Raw genomic sequence first — 18,858 nt, forward strand, 5'->3', positions numbered from 1 at the left:
CCCTCTTGGCACCTTCCCCTGCCATTGCAGGAATTGCAAAACCCGCACCCACACCTCCTCCCTCACCTCCATCCAAGGCCCCAAAGGAGCCTTCCACATCCATCAAAGTTTCACCTGCATATCCACCAATGTCATTTATGTATCCATTGCTCCCAATGCAGTCTCCTTTACACTGGGGAGACCGACGCCTTCTCACAGACCGCTTTAGGGAACATCGCCAGGACACCCACACCAATCAACCCCACCGCCCACTCTGCCGAGGACATGCAGGTCCTGGGCCTCCTCTGCTGCCGCTCCCTCACCACCCGCCGCCTTGAGGAAGAAAGCCTCATCTATCGCCTCAGAACACTTCAACCCCAGGGCATCAATGTGGACTTCACCAGTTTCCTCGTTTCCCCTCCCCCCACCTTACCCCAATTCCAACCTTCCAGCTCAGCACCATCCTCATGACCGGTCCTACCTGCCAATCTCCTTTCCCACCTATCTGCTCCACCCTCCTCTCTGACCTATCACCTTCATCCCCACCTCCATCCACCTATTGTACTCTTGGCTACCTTCTCCCCAGCCCCAACCCCCTTCCATTTATCTCTCCACCCAAGAGGCTCCCAGCCTCATTCCTGATGAAGGGATTTTGCCCGAAATGTCGATTTTCCTGCTCCTCGGATGCTGCCTGACCTGCTACGCTTTCCCAGGACCACTGTAATCTGGCCGATTAAAAGAAAATAAATCACTTCGATCTTTTCAGAAAATGCAACAGAAGTATAACCTCTGTTGTCCTAGTTAGGAATTGCACACTGCCAAACATGATAAATGGAAAGCTTGACAAAATAACAGCAGCATCATTTGTGCAGCCATGTTCAGAATGAGTCAGCATCTTTAGAAGCAGGAGCTGAAAAGAAAAATATTAATTGAAAGATTCAAGGCAAAAGAAGGCTTTGAAATTTTACTTATCTTAGTATTTGATGTGATAAAGATAAATATCTGCACGTGCAAGATTGTCCATGCTCAATCAGCTTCAGCTGCTTCATCAGTAAGGTCAGAAATGGGATATTTGCTGATGGTTGCACAATGTTCAGCAACACTCATCTCTCCTCAGTCCATGTCCTGACAATCTCCAAGGTTGGGCTGAAAAATAGTAAATAATGTTTGGACCATATAAGTGCCAGGCGATTACCTTCTCCAACATCAGAGAATCTGACCATCACCTTTTGACATTCAATTATGCTATAATTACTGAATCCCCTACCGCTATCAACATCCTGGGGGTTACCATTGATCAGATACTGAACCGGACTAACTTTATAAATACTGCAGCTTCAAGAGGAGGGTGGGAATCCAGCAACAGGTAACTCACCTCCTGATTCCCCAAATCCTTCCATCAACTACAAGGCACAAGTCAGGATGTTCCCCACTTTCCTGGATGAATGAAGCTACAACAACACTTGACATGATCCAGGACAAAGCAGCTCACGATATTGGCACCACATCCCCAGCATTTGCTCCTTCCACGACTGACTCACAATTGCAGCACTGTGTACCATCTACAAGGTACACTTTAGAAATTCATCAAGGTTCCTTAGATGGCACCTTCCCAACTAACAATCAGTATCATCGAGAAGAACAAGGGCTGCAGAGACATGGGAATAGCACCAGTTGCAAGCTGCTCACTGTCCTAACTTGGAAAAATATCATTGTTTCCTCAGTATCAAGATCCTGCAACTCCAGCCCTGACAGCATTGTGGATATACCTACAACAAATTGTCTACAAGTGGTTGAAGAAGGCAGTTTACCACAATCTTCTCAAGGGTAATTGGGGATTAGCAATAAAAGGCAATAAAAGATAGCCCAGTCAGTGATACCCACTTTCCATGATTTTTTTAAAAATCACTATATTATCTGATATGGTTGACAATTTCTTTAGTGAGTTAGATGGTGACATCAGATGTACCTACATTTGGTGTGACCTACATTTTTAACTGCTTTAGTCAGCTAACTATAAATCACATATCTATGTTTTGTTTAGCTAACGTTGCCATTAACCAATCAAATTCTTTCATTTAAGATTATAAAAAGGCAACATATGACATGATTCATCAACTAACTCATCAAAGTTTCCTATACATCATCATACATCACAATACATTATGATACCAAAGTGTCCTGTCTATCAAGGTACATTATTATATCAAAAACACGTCAACAGCTTTTGATATCAACAGTAAAGCAAAATTAAAATAAACCTCCTAGAAATGTCACTATAACAAAGTAGGCACTGCTGAGGATAATGTGAAGCCTAAGTTTCTGCCATTTAAGTTCATTGTGAAAGCCACAATATATCAACAATCAATTTACAACATAAAAGGAGCCAGAAGTGCAATTTTCACAGCTATTTGATGTCAACAATGGGACAACTGAATTCACCATTAACTCATAAATATGCAAACATGTAAATTAAAGCTGTTAAAACCATGTTTGAGTGTAAAGCTTCTTTCCGGATAACATGTTAAAGGTAGGACCATAGTAAAATAAGACTTATGGAGGTTGACAGTATAGAGACTTACAGTTGAAATGTTCCTGTTGATTTTTCTAATTGCAGTCGAGAGTGTGGTGCTGGAAAAGCTCATCTGAGGAGCAGGAAAATCGATGTTTTGAGCAAGAATGATGAAGGGCTATTGCCCGAAACGTCAAGTCTCCTGTTCCTCAGATGCTGCCTGACCTGCTGTGCTTTTCTAGCACCACATTCTCGACTCTAAGCTCCAGCATCTGCAGCCCTCACTTTCGCCTTTTTTCTAATTGCAGCCCTGGGAAGCAGTAGAACAGGCTGAAAACAAAATTACTTTTCCGTGCTTCTATTTATATGTATCCACCAATGTTAATGGGAAATTTAAAGAATCCTGCAGAATTTCTCCCTCATTTCATTTTAAGATTTAGTGTCTCAATGCAGATGTTGGAAACTTCTCTCACTGAGTTCTTTATTAATTTTCAAATGTTTTTAGTATTTAGCTATTAGATTCCCTACAGTGCGGAAACAGGCCCTTCGGCCCAACCAGTCCACACCAACCCTCCGAAGAGTAACCCACCCAGGCCCATTTCCGTCTGACTAATGCACCCAAAACTATGGGCAATTTAGCATGGCCAATCCAACTAACCCGCACATCTTTGGACTGTGGGAGGAAACCCACATAGACACAGGGAGAATGTGCAAAATCCACACAGTCAGTCACCCAAGGCTGGAATCAAACCTGGGACCCTAGTGCTATGAGGCAGCAGTGCTGACCACTGAGCCACTGTGAGATCTCCATCAAATAAGTCTATTAAAAAAAAAGTAATCCCCAGCAACACATTGATCAATTATAGTGATCCAAACAACATCAGGAAATGGCAGGTTTCAATACCTGGTCTTTACTGAGCTGGTACGATCTCAAATAGGTCAGCAACAGAAGATTCACATTTGACATCAACTGACCCTGAGCTAATAAATTGGTATAGAGGACTAAATCAACCCAAGAAATCTAATAAATTTGGCTTTGACCGTGTAAGTAGAATCATAGAATCCCTACAATGTTGAAGCAGGCCATTCAGCCCATCGAGTCCACACCAACCCTCTGAAGAGCATCCCACCCACACTCACGCCCATTCCCTTTCCTTGTAACACTGCATTTCCCATGGTTAGTCCACCTAGTCTACACATCCCTAGACACTATGGGCAATTTAGCATGTCTAATTCACGTGTATGTCAATATTAATAGAAAAATAATTTCTCAATAGTCATATTCTCATAGATACTTGTGGTTTAGGCTCACATGCGAAAAGCCATCATTTGAGCAAGACATAAGATTGCAAAAGCAAGAACTATAACTGAAATTGCATTACATCGTTTTGACTATATGAGATTTTAATCAATAATGTGAATGGAGCATTTATTTTTAATTGGCTTAATTGAATCTTCTTTTGTTAACTGAATGATAAAACACTTTCATTTGTATAAGCTACATGTGTTTTGGAATACTAATGTGTAATTTGTAAGTTTATGTTTGACTATTTTCCTGTCCTTAACTGGTTTAACAGAAAATTTGAGACAAGTGGAAGTTTAAACATCAGAGCCAAGTTCTTTCTTCCAAATCTAACTCTTGCATCAACAAACTTTTACATACGCGTAAATAATTTAATGCTGAGTTATCAGTTCTGTTGGGTTTTTTTGAAGAGACGAAGCAGTTTCTGATTAACTCATCACCTGATATTGTGGGCAGAAGAGAGCAGGCTTAATGATATAAAATTCTAATTATGTTTGGAGCTTTTCAGTGTAAGCTTTTCCCAGTTCTTCAGATGATTCTATATCTCTGAAGTCCTGTTTGCTCAATTATCATTGCTGATATCAGCAACATTGTAGCTGCAGGCAGAAAGGAGCAAGAACTGCCCAGGTAGGGTTCTCAGTTTAGATTTTTCCATTTCTCTCAAGACAGGCACCATCTCCTTTCTGATTTTCCTTTTCTCATGAGGAATCAACAAAACACTCAGTAACAAATTTAACAGCTCCATAAAGGTATGTGTAGGAGCGTAACCCCCTGACTGGGGACAAAGACTCAGGAGACAGGCAGGATTCAAGCAAGTCGAAGACCTTTATTCAAGCAACAACTAATTAATACAGGGACAGGGTCAAAGACTTTCCCCGAATCTGGCCTCAATGTGAGAACCCAATTGTTCTCTTAATTTACAGCTCAGATTGGAAGCAAGATCGATGACACACTCCAATTTTTACAGTGGAATAGAGCATTTTTGTACATTTTTGTTACAATAATCACATACAGCGTGGTCACTGTGATCTTCCCCCTTATTCCATATACCCAATCTTGTGAAACACCTAATCAGGATGGGCATTCCTATGGAAAGCCCCAGGTTATCATGATCCCGTCGTGTTTAACAGACATTGCATTTTCCAGAGTTGATAAAATGGGGAGCTGGAAAATCAGCAGGTCAAGCAGCATTAGAACAGCAGGAAAGTTGATGTTTCAGGCAGGACCTTTCATCAGGACTGCAGTCCTCACTATCTCCAAGTTGCTAAAAACATTAATGCAAAGCCTTTACCAAGGATGCCCACCTTGAAGAAATTGTAATCTCCAGGCCTGGGGATCTTCCTATACATTCTATTAATTTGCATTCCAAAGTTATTGATTATATTATGTCCGAGACTTGCTTATCTCTTAAGACCACTTGAATTCTGTTTTTCATTATAGTCTATATGCTATCTCTATCGAATTCTCTTATTCCTCTTATATTTTCAGCTGTCCCAATTATTCATATATAAAAAATACAAAAGTCAGTTGATTTTAACTAACTGCTATAAGATTCATAATATTAATTTCTGTTGTAAAGTATTAGTTAGAAAGCATAAAGATATACCACTGCTTCTACTGTGAGCACTTTGCAACTAATAAGTTGTGAACTATCTATTTCATTCAGGGTGTATTGGGCATCATTTTAGAGATAAGGAAAATGCTTCTTGAGATTGATTAATTTTCACATCTTGGTTTAAATGTTTTTCCACTAATGCTTCTATTATACTTTGGTTATACATATATTTATACTTATGTTGAAACTGATCTCTATGATTACCTGAAGAATCTTCATCTAAACCTATTTCTTAATATTGTGAATAACTTCAAACAAATAACTAATTACTACAAATTAACTTTAGCTGTTGTTTTAACATCTACTTAATGAGTTAGGCTAGCTGGTTCATGGTCTGAGATTTACACCCCTTGTTCTAACTGATGCTATTTACTTAATGGAATAAGTGAATTAATGAGGCAGGGATCAATCGCTTGTCTATCCTTAGGTATCCTCTTATCAAACTGTCTTGGATGGTTGCTTGTAGGGCCTTCTGTTCACCTTGGGGTAGACCTGTTCAACTGTAGCATTATATATCACTTAAATGCTGGAGGAGGCTGTTTAATTCTACTTATCTCTTGACAGCCATTTCGTGTCTTAATGCTGAAGCAGGCTGTTTTATTCTGTTTAACCCTTGTTGGCCACATTGTGTCTTTCAAACATGGGCCGCCCTTATAATATGTTTATTTGTTCTGTGAAACTGAGGGAAAATATAGTTCTTTACTATGTATTTTGGCAGTTACTAGTGATTTATAATCTTAAAGAAGAGCTGTTTTGTATAGTGTTATTTTAGCATTTACCAGAAATGAGTTTGAAAGACCAGAGTTTCAATTTATCAACAGAAAGATTTGAATCTGAATTCTTCTTGGTAGATAAGATTGCATTTGCATCATCTCTTGTTCAAGGCGATTACATTTTCCTTCTTATCTATGTTGGATGTACTTCACAGTTATGATTGTGATGAAACCACATTGTTTTCTAATTTGGGGTTGGCTGGTTTTGTCACTGTCAAATTTAAGACTGCCAGCAAGGGAATAGATGAAGAAGTTAACCTGTTACACATTATTGATTGTTTTGACCTTCCATTATATTTGTCCATTTTTGATCCAATTGCTTTTAACTGGAGAGTTTAGGAGCACTGCTACAGTTATTTAAAGATTTATACTAACCAAGTCACAAGTTTTCTTTTAAGTTCTATAAATAGTTAGAATTAAAAGGGAATTTAAAATTAGAACTGACTCTGTATAAATTTTTTAACGACGGTCAGAATCTTATACAGGCCTGAATGACACAGGAAATAGTGAAAAATGTCAGAAATTTGTATGAGAAGTCCAGTGAGGCCCATTTTGATGTCAGGGACAACTTGTTGCATCATCTAGCTAAATTCAGAGTGTTGAGGTGAGATTATTACTTGACAGTGGCCAAGTTGCCAATTAAGGAGAATTATTGGTTGTTAACTGCACATTTCAGATCAAAACATGTAGAATTATGTCTAAGCATCCGCCTCGAGCAAACTGGATGCTGAGAATTCCTGACATGGATGTCAGAGAGAGTCAGATGACTTCAATAACTTGTAGTTTTTGCAGCAATGGACCTCAATGTTAGACATTAAGCATTAACACCTCAGGGTTTGCTTCACTGACACTAGCCACATGTACTCACATCCATGGACATTGACATCCAACTTGTGCCAGCTTCTATGAAACTTTATGAAGCATCTCTGATCTCCTTACAGTATGCTTCTGCACTTGAATGCTGCACCTCAGACGAAATGGAAACGGTCATTGTGAGGCTGCAGCGAGGACATTTTGTGCTCAGGGACAACAATGGACCATGCCAAGCTGCATCTCCAGGCTGCTTGCTTGTTGTCCTAGTGCTCACTTGCTTTGAGCCTACGGGATGCTTAATTAATCACTGCCTTGCATTGCCTTTCCTTGTCTTTTTGCACCTTACACCTCAGCAGGATACCAGGCTCAATACCAGTCCTGCTGTATGGCCTTGCTGTTTAGCAAGGACACAAAGCCAGGAGGTTTGTCATGATTGTCAGTAGGGCTCAGTTAAGTCAAAGGAGATAGGCTTTGTCCAGATGCTCCCAGCACATAAGTCAAGGGCAGATTCTGATACTAGTCCAGGGGCTTGGACAGGGTTAGTCAGCCACTTGGAGTGGTTCAAGTCAGGATACATTCCACAAATGGGATGAGCAGTTGAATTTTGGACAGCCTATCTCCTGTCTTGACTCTTTCTGCCCAATCTTGGGCTATTTCCATCCTGAATTGAGAGAGAGGAGATATCAAAGGAGTTGTAAGTGTGTGGCACAGTTGCTATTTTTGGACAGTTGTGGTAAGACATGCTGAGAGATCTCACTAAGCCCATTGGAGAGAAACCCTCAATGAAAGCTAATAAATCAGCATAAAATTAAGCCCAATATGAAAATTGTACCACAAAATTCAGGATTGAAAACAAAGTGAAATCATGAGCATTCCTTTGAATGAGTATTCAGCATCTTCCGATTGCTTGAAATTTTATTTTGTTCATTTCGTAAAAGATAGCAGATTCCTTGTTCTTAATTGTGCTAGCCAGGTAAGTTATACTGAGACTGAAAATGGGGAGAATGATGGGTCTGCAGGGGCAAGTCAAACACCATTTCAACCCTTCACTTCACTTTGGAGTGCAGGGACACTTTTCACTTGCCTGTTTCTGCCAGATCAGTTTCTATGCAGGCACGCTCACATACCCACATGCCATCCATTTACTTAGGATGCAACTTTTGATTGTTTGCTTACTCTGTTAGCACTCAGTCATTTTGCATTCAGAACCTACCTGTGTCTTTGGTTTGCATTGCTTTTCAGCTGATAGCGAGAGGTGTCAGCTTGTCACAGCTCAGAACACGGAATAGTCAAGGGTGTGGACATTTTGCTGTGTAACTCTGTGCTACAGTATCTACAGTACTGATGAGGAGGTGCTGGCATTGGACTGGGATGGACAAGTTAAAAATCATACAACACTAGGATGTTATTTAACTATAATCTGGTATTGGGTCATTTTTAACTCTACCTACAGTACGTGACCGCAGTGTATGTGGCAAACGCACTTCATGCATTTTAACCAAACAGGCTATTTTGAATGCAGAACAGGAACTGTCTTTGGTGGAGTCAAAGGAGAGTGTGGTCAGTCGGAGGGTATCACTACAGTCAGCCAAAGGGCTCATGTGATTTCAATCATGGCCATGCTCGGGACACAAGTTCACTGACATCAAATACAGGGATTACAGACACATTAGTTAGAATGCTGCACATCAGTCCATGTGGATGGACTAATGTTTCATGCAAGCAGACAAAAGCAATAAATGCAAGAGTAGTTAGTAGTGACACACGAGCAAAAGAGGCATTGAGGTGATCCAGTGATTGAGTAGCAAATGCAGAAGATTAATAATTTGGAAGGATTAGAGCATTTTAAGTGTTCATGATACATGCAATTGTAAAAGTTATAGGCCATAATATTGGGAAAGGTCTGTGCAGTAGCATGTTGCCCTGTGCATCTAAGAGAGGATGGTATCACTTCCCCTTGCAATTTGCAGAGGATCATTAACATCCTTCCTGCACTGTTACACATTGTGTTTCACTGGAACACCACCCTCTCACTATTAGTTCAGTCCAGGTTAGCACTGACCTTCCCAACATCACATCATTCATCAGCACCTTCAGATCCCTATCCGAAAATCAAGGGCCCAACTGCCTGTTTGGACCATTTCTTTGAGGATAATAATGTAGGACCACATTGTAAACAACAGCTCCAAGTTTGCATTAAGTCCAATGGATCTGGAGTTTAAATATGGCAACAGCAGCATAAACATGACAGAATCTCAGCAACAATGAGCATTTTCACTTCTTCTCATACGCAATTCCACAAAATGGGATCCCAAGAGCCCAGCAACATAATTAATGCGATGAAGAGCTCAACGTTCCTTTAGAAAACATGTTGATCACAGAGGTCTGGTTGCCATGAATCTCAATTGACAAAACACTGCCAGAAAAATGGGAGAATTCAGCCCTTCATTTCTTTTTATCAAATAGGGAAGAATTCAATGAGGCACTGCTTATTCTAAAACCACTTTTAACCTATGTATAATGGCATTCTTGAGGTATTACTAATAGTCTGCAAAGTGGAATCATTTGAAACTGAGGATGAGTTGAGAGGAAATTTCTTGTCGGAAATTCATAAAGCACCTAAATATCCAGGTACACAGTTTTTAAATTTGTTAATGAGACATAGATGTAATTGGCAAGGTCAGCGTTTATACGCCATCTTTATATGTCTTTAAAATGTAATGAAATGCTGACTTTTCGACCTGCTGCAGACAACCTGTGGAGTGAGTTGGAGGAAATTGACACAGCAATGATAAATCAATTGTGATATTTTTCTACATTGGGAACGTGTGAGTTGGAGAGAAATTTAGAGGTAGTGGTGTCCCATTGTATCCCCAGCTTCTACTCCTTTAGGAGGCAGAGAGTTTTGGTTTGGGAAGTGCTGTCAAAGAAATGTAGATCAGCTCCTACGGTGCATTTTATAGCTATGCACCAGACTAGACCTCCCTCAGATATATAAAGGACTTAGCCTGGATGTTAATTTTTATCTTATTTAAAGCCAAGTGTAAGGTCTGTGTTCCAGATGTAGTTCGATTGGTTAAGCAAAACATGCTTTATTCTTACCCTATAGTTAAAATACAAACAAAAGAAATAAGAATTGGTACAACTTTAACTCTATTGGAAAATTTACAGAATAATAGATTATTTAACTACTAAACAGCAATTGTTCCAATATAGTGACATCCCATAAACACACCCTTGGCAAAGGCAAATTCGGTAAAATAGATTGTCTCACATGCAATGGTTCTCCAGTCCAGGAAGAAAGGACATCAAGAGAAATTCTGGCAGAGAGAGAGAGAGAAAATGCAAGCATTTTGCTATAGCAGGGAGAAATGTATGGCAGCTTCAAAACCCCTACAACCATGAAAAGCTAAACTAAAACTCTGGTTCTGCAAGAGCCTGACTCCACTCAGTCATACTGCTTCTATAGTTCAAACTTTAAAAAAAACCCCAAGGTTTTGGGCAGCATGGTGGCACAGTGGTTAGCACTGCTGCCTCACAGCGCCAGAGAACCGGGTTCAATTCCTGACTCAGGCGACTGTGTGGAGTTTGCACATTCTCCCCGTGTCTGTGTGGGTTTCCTCTGGGTGCTCCGGTTTCCTCCCACAGTCCAAAGATGTGCAGGTCAGGTGATTTGGCCATGCTAAATTGCCTGTAGTGTTAGGTAAATGTAGGGGAATGGGTGGGTTGCGCTTCGGTGTGGACTTGTTGGGCCAAAGGGCCTGTTTCCACACTGTAATGTAATCTAATCTAAGTCTCACAAACTGTTGACATTATTGACTTGGAGCAGACTGCTCAGCACCTCTGTCTCAACCTTGCTTCATTAAAAAAAACAGGACAAAATAGACCTCTTAAAGCCATAACACACTGTGGCCACAGTATACTGATAGTGGATAGTATACCAATCAAGTAGTTGCTTTCTCTTGAATGGTGTGTGTGTCACAGACAGAATTTCCATGTCTCCTTTACTGCCTATGATCAGGATGATTGCTGATCCACACTCTGTCTCAGCTGCACACAGATCCAATATTCAGAGGCCAATAGTGGCATTGACTTCCAGTTCCAGAAGTCATTGCCTTGCACAGACCATAGAGGTGCACACAACCAGAAAGATAATTAGAGGGAATGCATTTTGTGATGTAGGGGTGTGTTTTTCATACTTAGAAATGTGGACCACAAAATAATGAATGCAGTCAGAAGTTACAAAATGCCAGGTTATGGTCCAATAGGTTTATTTGAAATTACAAGCTTTTGGAGCATTGCTCCTTTGGTAGGTGAACCTTCATTAGATTTCAAATAAACCTGTTGGACTATAACCTGGTGTCATGTGACTTCTGACTTTGTCCAACCCAGTCCGAAACCAGCACCTCCACATCATAAATGATTCAGCAGCAACATTTTGGTGAGTTTAAAATGAGAAGTGTTCAGTTATTCTCACACCAAATTAAATGCACTTTGTCACCCATATATTCCCACACTCACCTTCACACACAAAAGGATTGGATACAGATGAAGGTAATGTAAAAATCAGTTTGAAGCTCAGAATAGTACATGAAAATACTGGACACGACAGTGTCAAACTTCTTGAATGTTCATGCAGCTCCACTCATCCAGGGAAGTAGAGAATATTCCATCATTCTTCTGGCTTATGCCTTGTAGATGGTGGAACTGCTTGGTGGAGTCAGTAGGTGAGTACTAATTACAGAATACTTAACATGCAGCTTGTTCTTGAAACAAGTTTTTATCCTACTAGTCCAGTTAAATTTCTCATCAATGGTGATCCCCCAGGACGTTAGTGGTAGCAATAATTCACACTAGTACTGCTGTTGAATATCAAGAGAAAATAGTTGACTATCTCTAGTTAGAGATGGTCATTGCTCAGCATTTGTTCCCCATAAAATGTTATTTGCTACACATTAGTTCAAACCTGGTCTTACTGCATGCAATTAATAACTTGGACAACTATGATAACAATAAAACACAGTACAAAATGTCATAGAACATCTCAATTTCTTCTTATGCATTATGAAGGCCAGGTTATAGATGGACGAAGCAGCTGAAGATGGCTAGGCCTGGGACACTGCTTGTGAACTCCAACATTGATGATCCAGGGTTGAGATAATTGGACTTCAGCAAGAAAAGTCATCATCCCTTATTCTAGACAGTGGAGAGTTTTCCCTTTGATTTCCATACATGTTAATATGGTGAAGCTGGTGGTTTGCCCTTGCCAACCTATGTGGATGAATGATTGAGGTGGTTAGTGGCCATGGAGCATGCAGTGTCATTGGTTTGAAGAAGCAATGGCAGGATATGTATTTGGTGAGCTGCAACCACCACGTACCTACTGTGAGTTACACGTCTAGAATTTTAACCATCTAGCTCTCAGTGAAGGAGAAGAAAATTGGAAGAGGTGAGTGAATATGGTGAGTTCATGTTTAATGAGATGTGAATACATGGAAATTCTATGGTTGCCCCTCAGTAGTAAAATCCTAATGCGCCGTTTACTTGAGGAGAAAACTGAGAAAAATAATCACAGAATGAAACAAGATAGAAGAGACATTCAACATCATCAACAACACCCTCACAGGCATAAAGTTCACCAAGGAGGAAGAAACCGACAACAAACTCGCATTCCTGAACGTCACAGTCGAAAGAAAGGACAACAGAGAACTACAAACCTGCATATACAGAAAACCGACAAACACTGACCAAATACTGAACTACACCAGCAACCATCCCAACACACACAAACGAAGCTGTATCAGAACACTATTCCAATGAGCCACCTCACACTGCAGCACAGACGAACTTCGGAAAACAGAGGAGACCCACCTATACAACGTGTTCAAGAAGAACGGATACTCAAAAAGTACAGTCCGCAGATTCCTCAAGAACAAACCACAACAAGCAGACCAAACACAGCCAGAAACCCTAACCACCTTACCATACATCAACAAGTTTCAGAAATGACAGTCAGACTACTAAGACCTCTCGGAATCCTAGTAGCACACAAACCCACAAACACTCTCAAACAAAAACTAACAAACTTAAAAGACCCAGTACAACCCATGGACAAAACCAACGTCATCTACAAAATTCCATGCAAGGACTGCCACAAACACTACGTAGGACAAACAGGAAGAAAGTTAGCCACCAGGATACACGAACACCAGCTAGCCACAAAAAGACATGACCCTCTCTCCCTCGTAGCCCTACACACGGATGAAAAAACCCATCATTTCGACTGGGACAACACATCTATCCTGGGACAGGCTAAGCAAAGACATGCCAGAGAATTCCTAGAGGCCTGGAGCTCCAAACACAACGCCATAAACAAACACATAGATCTAGATACCATCTATCAACCCCTCAGAAAACAAACAGGAAATGACATCACCACAAACCCCAGGAACCCCATCCAGGACAAATATATACATAGAAAGCAGGAGAAGCAGCTTCGCTTCACTTGGAGGTCGCCACTGATGATGTTACCTAGCCAGGTAATGAAACGTCTGGATATCAAACCTACAGCTCAGCGAGTAAACCTACACCCTAAACCTCAACCTGAGCTACAAACCTTCACAAACCTTGCAACTACAGATGTCGTTATTAGAATTTTTTCATTTTCAACATACATTCCTACCTTTCTTACCATCACTCACACCACACCAGGGAACCCTGCCCATAGTCTCAATTCTGTAAAAGTAGCACAGGATGTGATGAAACAGGAAGCAGACAAGAAATTTAAAAATCACAATTTTGCTAGTGGAGATAAAGTATTAATGTTACTCTGAGTGGTAGGTGAACCTTTAAAGGCAAAGTTTAGTGGGCCTTATCAAATCAAACCAAAATTGAGTGAGGTGAATTATTTGGTAGGAATGCCAGATAGAAGGAAATCTCACAGAGTATACCATGTGAATATGCTCTAAAGGTACCTTAATAGGGAAGGAAAGTAAAAGCTACTGGTGGCAACACAGATTGAAGAACCAAGTTCACATGATTCTGAATTAGATTATTCTCAGGTCAAATTGGACACTGAGGAAGTTTTCAAAAATTGGGATAAATTATTGAATTACCTTCTAGTAGAGATCAAAGTGACCTGAAAGAGATATTGTAACCACATGGGGAGATATGTGGGAATAGGATGGGAAGTACTAATCTGATTATGCATAATGCAGATATAAGAAATGGTGTTTCAATTAAGTAACATCCTTATAAACTTAACCTTCTAACGTTAGCACAGGTCAGAAAGGTACACAGGCATTGAACAGATATTTTGTGTCAGTCTTCACAGTGAAATAAATGAATAATGTGCCAGTAACTGACAGAGACGAAGGTAGACGAGGACCTGGAAGCAATCATTATCATGAAAGAAGAAGTGTTGACCAAGCTAATGGAGCTAAATAGAGACAAGTCTCCTGGCCCTGATGGAATGCATCCCAGGTTTCTAAAAGAGATGGTGGGAGAGATAACAAATCCACTCTTGGTAATTTTTGAAAATTCACTGAACTCTGGATCAGTTCCAGCAGATTAGAAAACAGCAAATGTGATGTCACTGTTTAAAAACAGCAAATGTGATGTCACTGTGTAGACAAAAGATGGGGAATTATAAACCGGTTAACTTAGCTTCTGTAGTGGGGAAAATGCTTGCGTCTATTATCAACAAAGAAATAGCAAGGCATCGAGATAGAAATTGTCCTGTTGGGCAGATTATATTCATTGGAATTTAGAAGGATGAGGAGGATCTGAGAAATATATAAAATTATGAAGGGAAAAAATAAGATAGAAGCAGAGAAGATGGTTCCACTGGAGGGTGAAACTAGGACAAGAGGGCATAGCCTCAAAATTAGGGGGAGTTGATTTCGGACTGAATTGAGAAGGAATTTCTTCACCCAGAGGTTGTGAATCTATGGAATTCTCTGTCCAGTGAAGTAGTTGAGGCTTTTTCAGTAAATGTTTTTAAAGTGAAGATAGATAATTGTTTGAACAGTAAAGGAATTAAGGCTTATGGTGGGAGAATGGCTAAGTGGAGCTGAGGCCATGAAAAAATCAGCCATGGTCTTATTGAATGGCGGAGAAGGCTCAAAGCGCCAGGTGACCTACTCCTACTTCTAGTTCTTATGTTCTTTTGAAAGAGATTGAACACATGCTCAAAGACAACATAATCAAATTGGGTTGCAGTGAATGGAGCACACATGGTTTGGACTATTTAAAGTCATGCCATTTGCTATGAAATATATGCCAGCCACATTTCAAGAACTAACCAATAAAGTCATTTCAGGATTACCCAATTGTGTGGTGTACAATGGTAATCTGGTGTTTTTCAAACATGCCTAGAAGAAACATTTGGAATAACTATTGGAATTGTTTGATCTGAATTTTAACAGTGTGGTTGCTCCACTGATTGACATGTTAAAGAAGTGCAGAATATGTCAGTGGATGGTGAAGTGTGAGAAGGCCTTTGACAACCTGAAAGCTGTGCTGACCACTGCCCAGTGTTAGCCACACCTAATTACGCAAAGTTATTCAAGGTGGCTACTGATGCGAGTCATGTGGATGTTGATGTTGTATGCTTACAAGAAGACAATGAGAAGGTAGAAAGGTGGTTTGGTTACTTTTTCAGAAAATTGAATAATCATCAACAGAAATGTTCCACAACTGAGTAGGAGACTTTGAGTTCGGTGTTGACATTGTAATATTTCAACATTTATATTGCCAGTAATGTGTCTGAGACAATTGTTTATATTGGTCATAGCCCCTTAAAGTTTATGGTACTTGGCATAAATAGTGAGTCAATGGCTTCAGTATAAAGCCCAATCTTTCGTTCTCCACTTGCCGGTTAATACCAGCACAACTGTTTCTGCCAAGTTCAATACCTACCTTGAATAGTGATGGATTGTCATATTCATAGCTCATAAGCCCTGCTGAACTAATCACCTGCTTTTATGTGGTATTTATTGTTCATACTTTGTTAATTAAATTGTTGGTCTTAGAACCAATTTAACTACCTGCACTGTGGTAAGTAGATTTTATCAAGAACATGCCTTGTTAAAAAGCAGGTAAGTGTTCTCACGATATTATTTTAACAAGGATCTCATACTGACCTATCAAGGAAAGGAAAAAAAAATGCAATATTAAGTTCTGTTCATATTCTGTTTATTTTGTTCACAATTACTCATTCATTGCTTTTACAAAATACGCTCTATCATCTGGTATTGAAATGTCTAACGGTTGCATTCTGCATGTTTCGTTATACGGATGTTGGCTTTCCTTTGTCTGAAAAACAATGCAATATATTCAGTTTGAGTTCTGCTACAGTTCCCCTTATTGCCTTTCATTACTGACAAATTAGACAACTGAGCACAGATGCTATGCATATGGGAGCAAGAACTTTGGTGAATTTTTAAACTAACAGATGAAAAACAGAGTTTAAGGTGATATTGGCAGATGTACAGGAAATACATTTGTGTCATCTCACTATATTCCCACACATAAACTCAACACAAAGCCACTACTCATTACCGTAGCCTTGAAATATTTTTGACCATCTGCTTATTTTCCCCAGATCCAGCTACACCATAAATCAATATATAATAGTCAATATATAATAGTGTTATAGTCACAACCTTACTGTTTGTAATAATAAGTCTTGCACTTTCTTATTTTATTGGTTATTATTCAATTGGATATGATCACAATTAGTCTTCCTCTTCAGAGGTCACTTGTGCAAATAATCAAATTATTATTTCTAAATTTCCTCAGGCTTTCTGTCACCTTGTTTGCCCATGTATATTGTGTTTTGCATCACTTCAAGCATGTAAATTACAGCATTTCAACACCAGAGAACAACAGACTGCCATTCGGCCCTTTGAACATGCAATCTTTTTCAATTAGGTCATAAGTGATCTGTACCTCAATTCCATTCAGCTGTCTCATCGCCAAATCCTATCACCCTTGCCTAACAAAAATCTATCCATTTTATGAGATTTCAATTATCTCAGCTGTAAATTTCAGATTTTTACTGGCCATTGTTAAAAATATCAAAAGGTTTGAGAATATACAGATGCAATGCTTTGTTAATGATCTTTTTTCTCTGTTAATTAACATTACTGGACTCTAGATTTAGGCTTAACATTCCCCTGCATGCATCTATTTGTGAAGAAAACAACTGGCTTCCATCTGAGACGGAAATGTTTATTGTAATTTGATTGTTATGATTTTTTGCTTTATTTGATACTACATTCAATTAAAACATCCAGGAGCTTTATCGAATAACTTATTGTGAGACCTTTATTAAAATTTGTAACCAAACAACAAATGCTTGCTATTTCGGATGCACACATTTAACTCAATGTTTGTGTAATCAGTTTGTTTACACTATACAATATATGATAGAGACTTCTGTACAAATAGGTACTTTTCATTTCCTATTAAGTAAAAGAACTAATTCACTCACTTGATCTCAAGACACATCAAGCATTCATTTGAGTACGTGTTGCCATCTGTACCGCAGACAGGAGCATAATTCCTCGCGCATGCTGGTAATATGTATTTATCACAGGCAGGCTACAAGAGACGGAGAGTTGCACAACTTAATACTAGGATTCAAATACTGTAAATTCCTTTTTTAAGTATCAGACAACAAATCATCTTACCTGTTCAGTTTCTTCATTAATATTAATACCTTTGGACATGTCTGAAATATAAATAAAAAAAATCATATAAAATGCAACTTAATGCATTCTGTACTTTGTGGAAAAGCAAAACCAACTATACAGAAATAAAACTGAATGTAAATGAACTAACCAAAACATATTTCTAATGCACTAAAATGTGTCGAAGATAGAAATTTTAATTTGTCTGATCTTTTCAAATGCAAGATTAACAGAAACCTATATCAAACAACATGCATCATTTAAATAGTTGAAACAGGGAATAAGCTTAATAGAACATGAGATAAATGAACAAGAGTTATTAGTTGCAAATAAAACTATGCACAATAAATAATGGACTGTTGACTATATCTGCATATAAAGTATAATTTTAAATACAATACCAGAGTACGGTAAAGGAATTTCCAATTGACTAAATTCTGTTACAAATTTAAAAACTAAACTTTGATTTTTTTTTAAGAAAATTGCTTTTAGGTGTTGTATTCGCATCCTTATTTTTGCAACAAGGTTTCTTTTTACATTTCTTCTATTTATAGTCATTCATGACAAAATAATTAGGAATGTTATTAACATTGGATATAATGACCTATTCATCATAATATTTCAAAGCTTTTTACTCATTTTAAAGATGACGGTGAAACATACAGGTAGAAACTTTACTTACTAGTAAAAATAAAAGCCACAACGGCAGCAATGAGGAAAGACTTTGTTACCTTCATGCTTAGTTTCCGGGGTAACTTTGAACCACTTGGTTTCAAGCAGTATTTATATCTTTATATGATCCTAGTCAGCACGTTTGTGACATCATTAGCATATGATAAAAGATCAGCTGTTGCACAACCTGATACCTGCAACAGTTGTATCATAGCTAAGATCGGAAAAAAAACACTTTCAATGCTACTTGCTAAATGTTATACTTTCAATGCATTTGATTAAGAAATGGACATTAATTGAATCATTCATAATACAACTCTATGAATCAAGAATATTTTAACTTAAAGTACTGATTCCTTACATAGCATTAATGAAACTATTTGTCAAGAATTACAGTTATCAGCAAATATTTACTTAAACAACATATTATGACTATACGTGAATACTAAGAAATAATTTCTCCATTCTCTTAAAGATTTACAATGGTTGCCTAAATC

General features: G+C 38.8%; 1 protein-coding gene across 1 annotated transcript; it reads right to left on the minus strand.

The window, feature by feature from the left end:
* Positions 1–16,173: 16,173 nt before the first annotated feature.
* On the minus strand, positions 16,174–18,483 carry LOC122556927 (trypsin inhibitor ClTI-1-like). Its single transcript, XM_043704172.2, has 4 exons — positions 18,372–18,483; positions 17,690–17,730; positions 17,491–17,600; positions 16,174–16,310 (listed from the first exon to the last, which is right to left on the minus strand). The coding sequence occupies exons 1-4, from the start codon at positions 18,424–18,426 to the stop codon at positions 16,259–16,261; spliced, it is 258 nt and encodes an 85-aa protein (XP_043560107.1). The 5' UTR covers positions 18,427–18,483; the 3' UTR covers positions 16,174–16,258.
* Between the last annotated feature and the right edge of the window lie 375 nt (positions 18,484–18,858).

Source organism: Chiloscyllium plagiosum, unplaced genomic scaffold (genome assembly GCF_037043375.1).
Source record: "Chiloscyllium plagiosum isolate Xiang-an unplaced genomic scaffold, Cpla_swu_hap1 HiC_scaffold_16, whole genome shotgun sequence".
NCBI lineage: Eukaryota > Metazoa > Chordata > Chondrichthyes > Orectolobiformes > Hemiscylliidae > Chiloscyllium > Chiloscyllium plagiosum.

Coding starts and splice junctions, on each gene's coding strand:
- LOC122556927 (XM_043704172.2), bottom strand. CDS start 18,426: ATGAAGGTAACAAAGTCTTTCCTCATTGCTGCCGTTGTGGCTTTTATT. Junction 17,601..17,689: donor TTAATGAAGAAACTGAACAG/GTAAGATGATTT, acceptor CGTCTCTTGTAG/CCTGCCTGTGATAAATACAT. Junction 16,311..17,490: donor TTGATGTGTCTTGAGATCAA/GTGAGTGAATTA, acceptor ATTGTTTTTCAG/ACAAAGGAAAGCCAACATCC.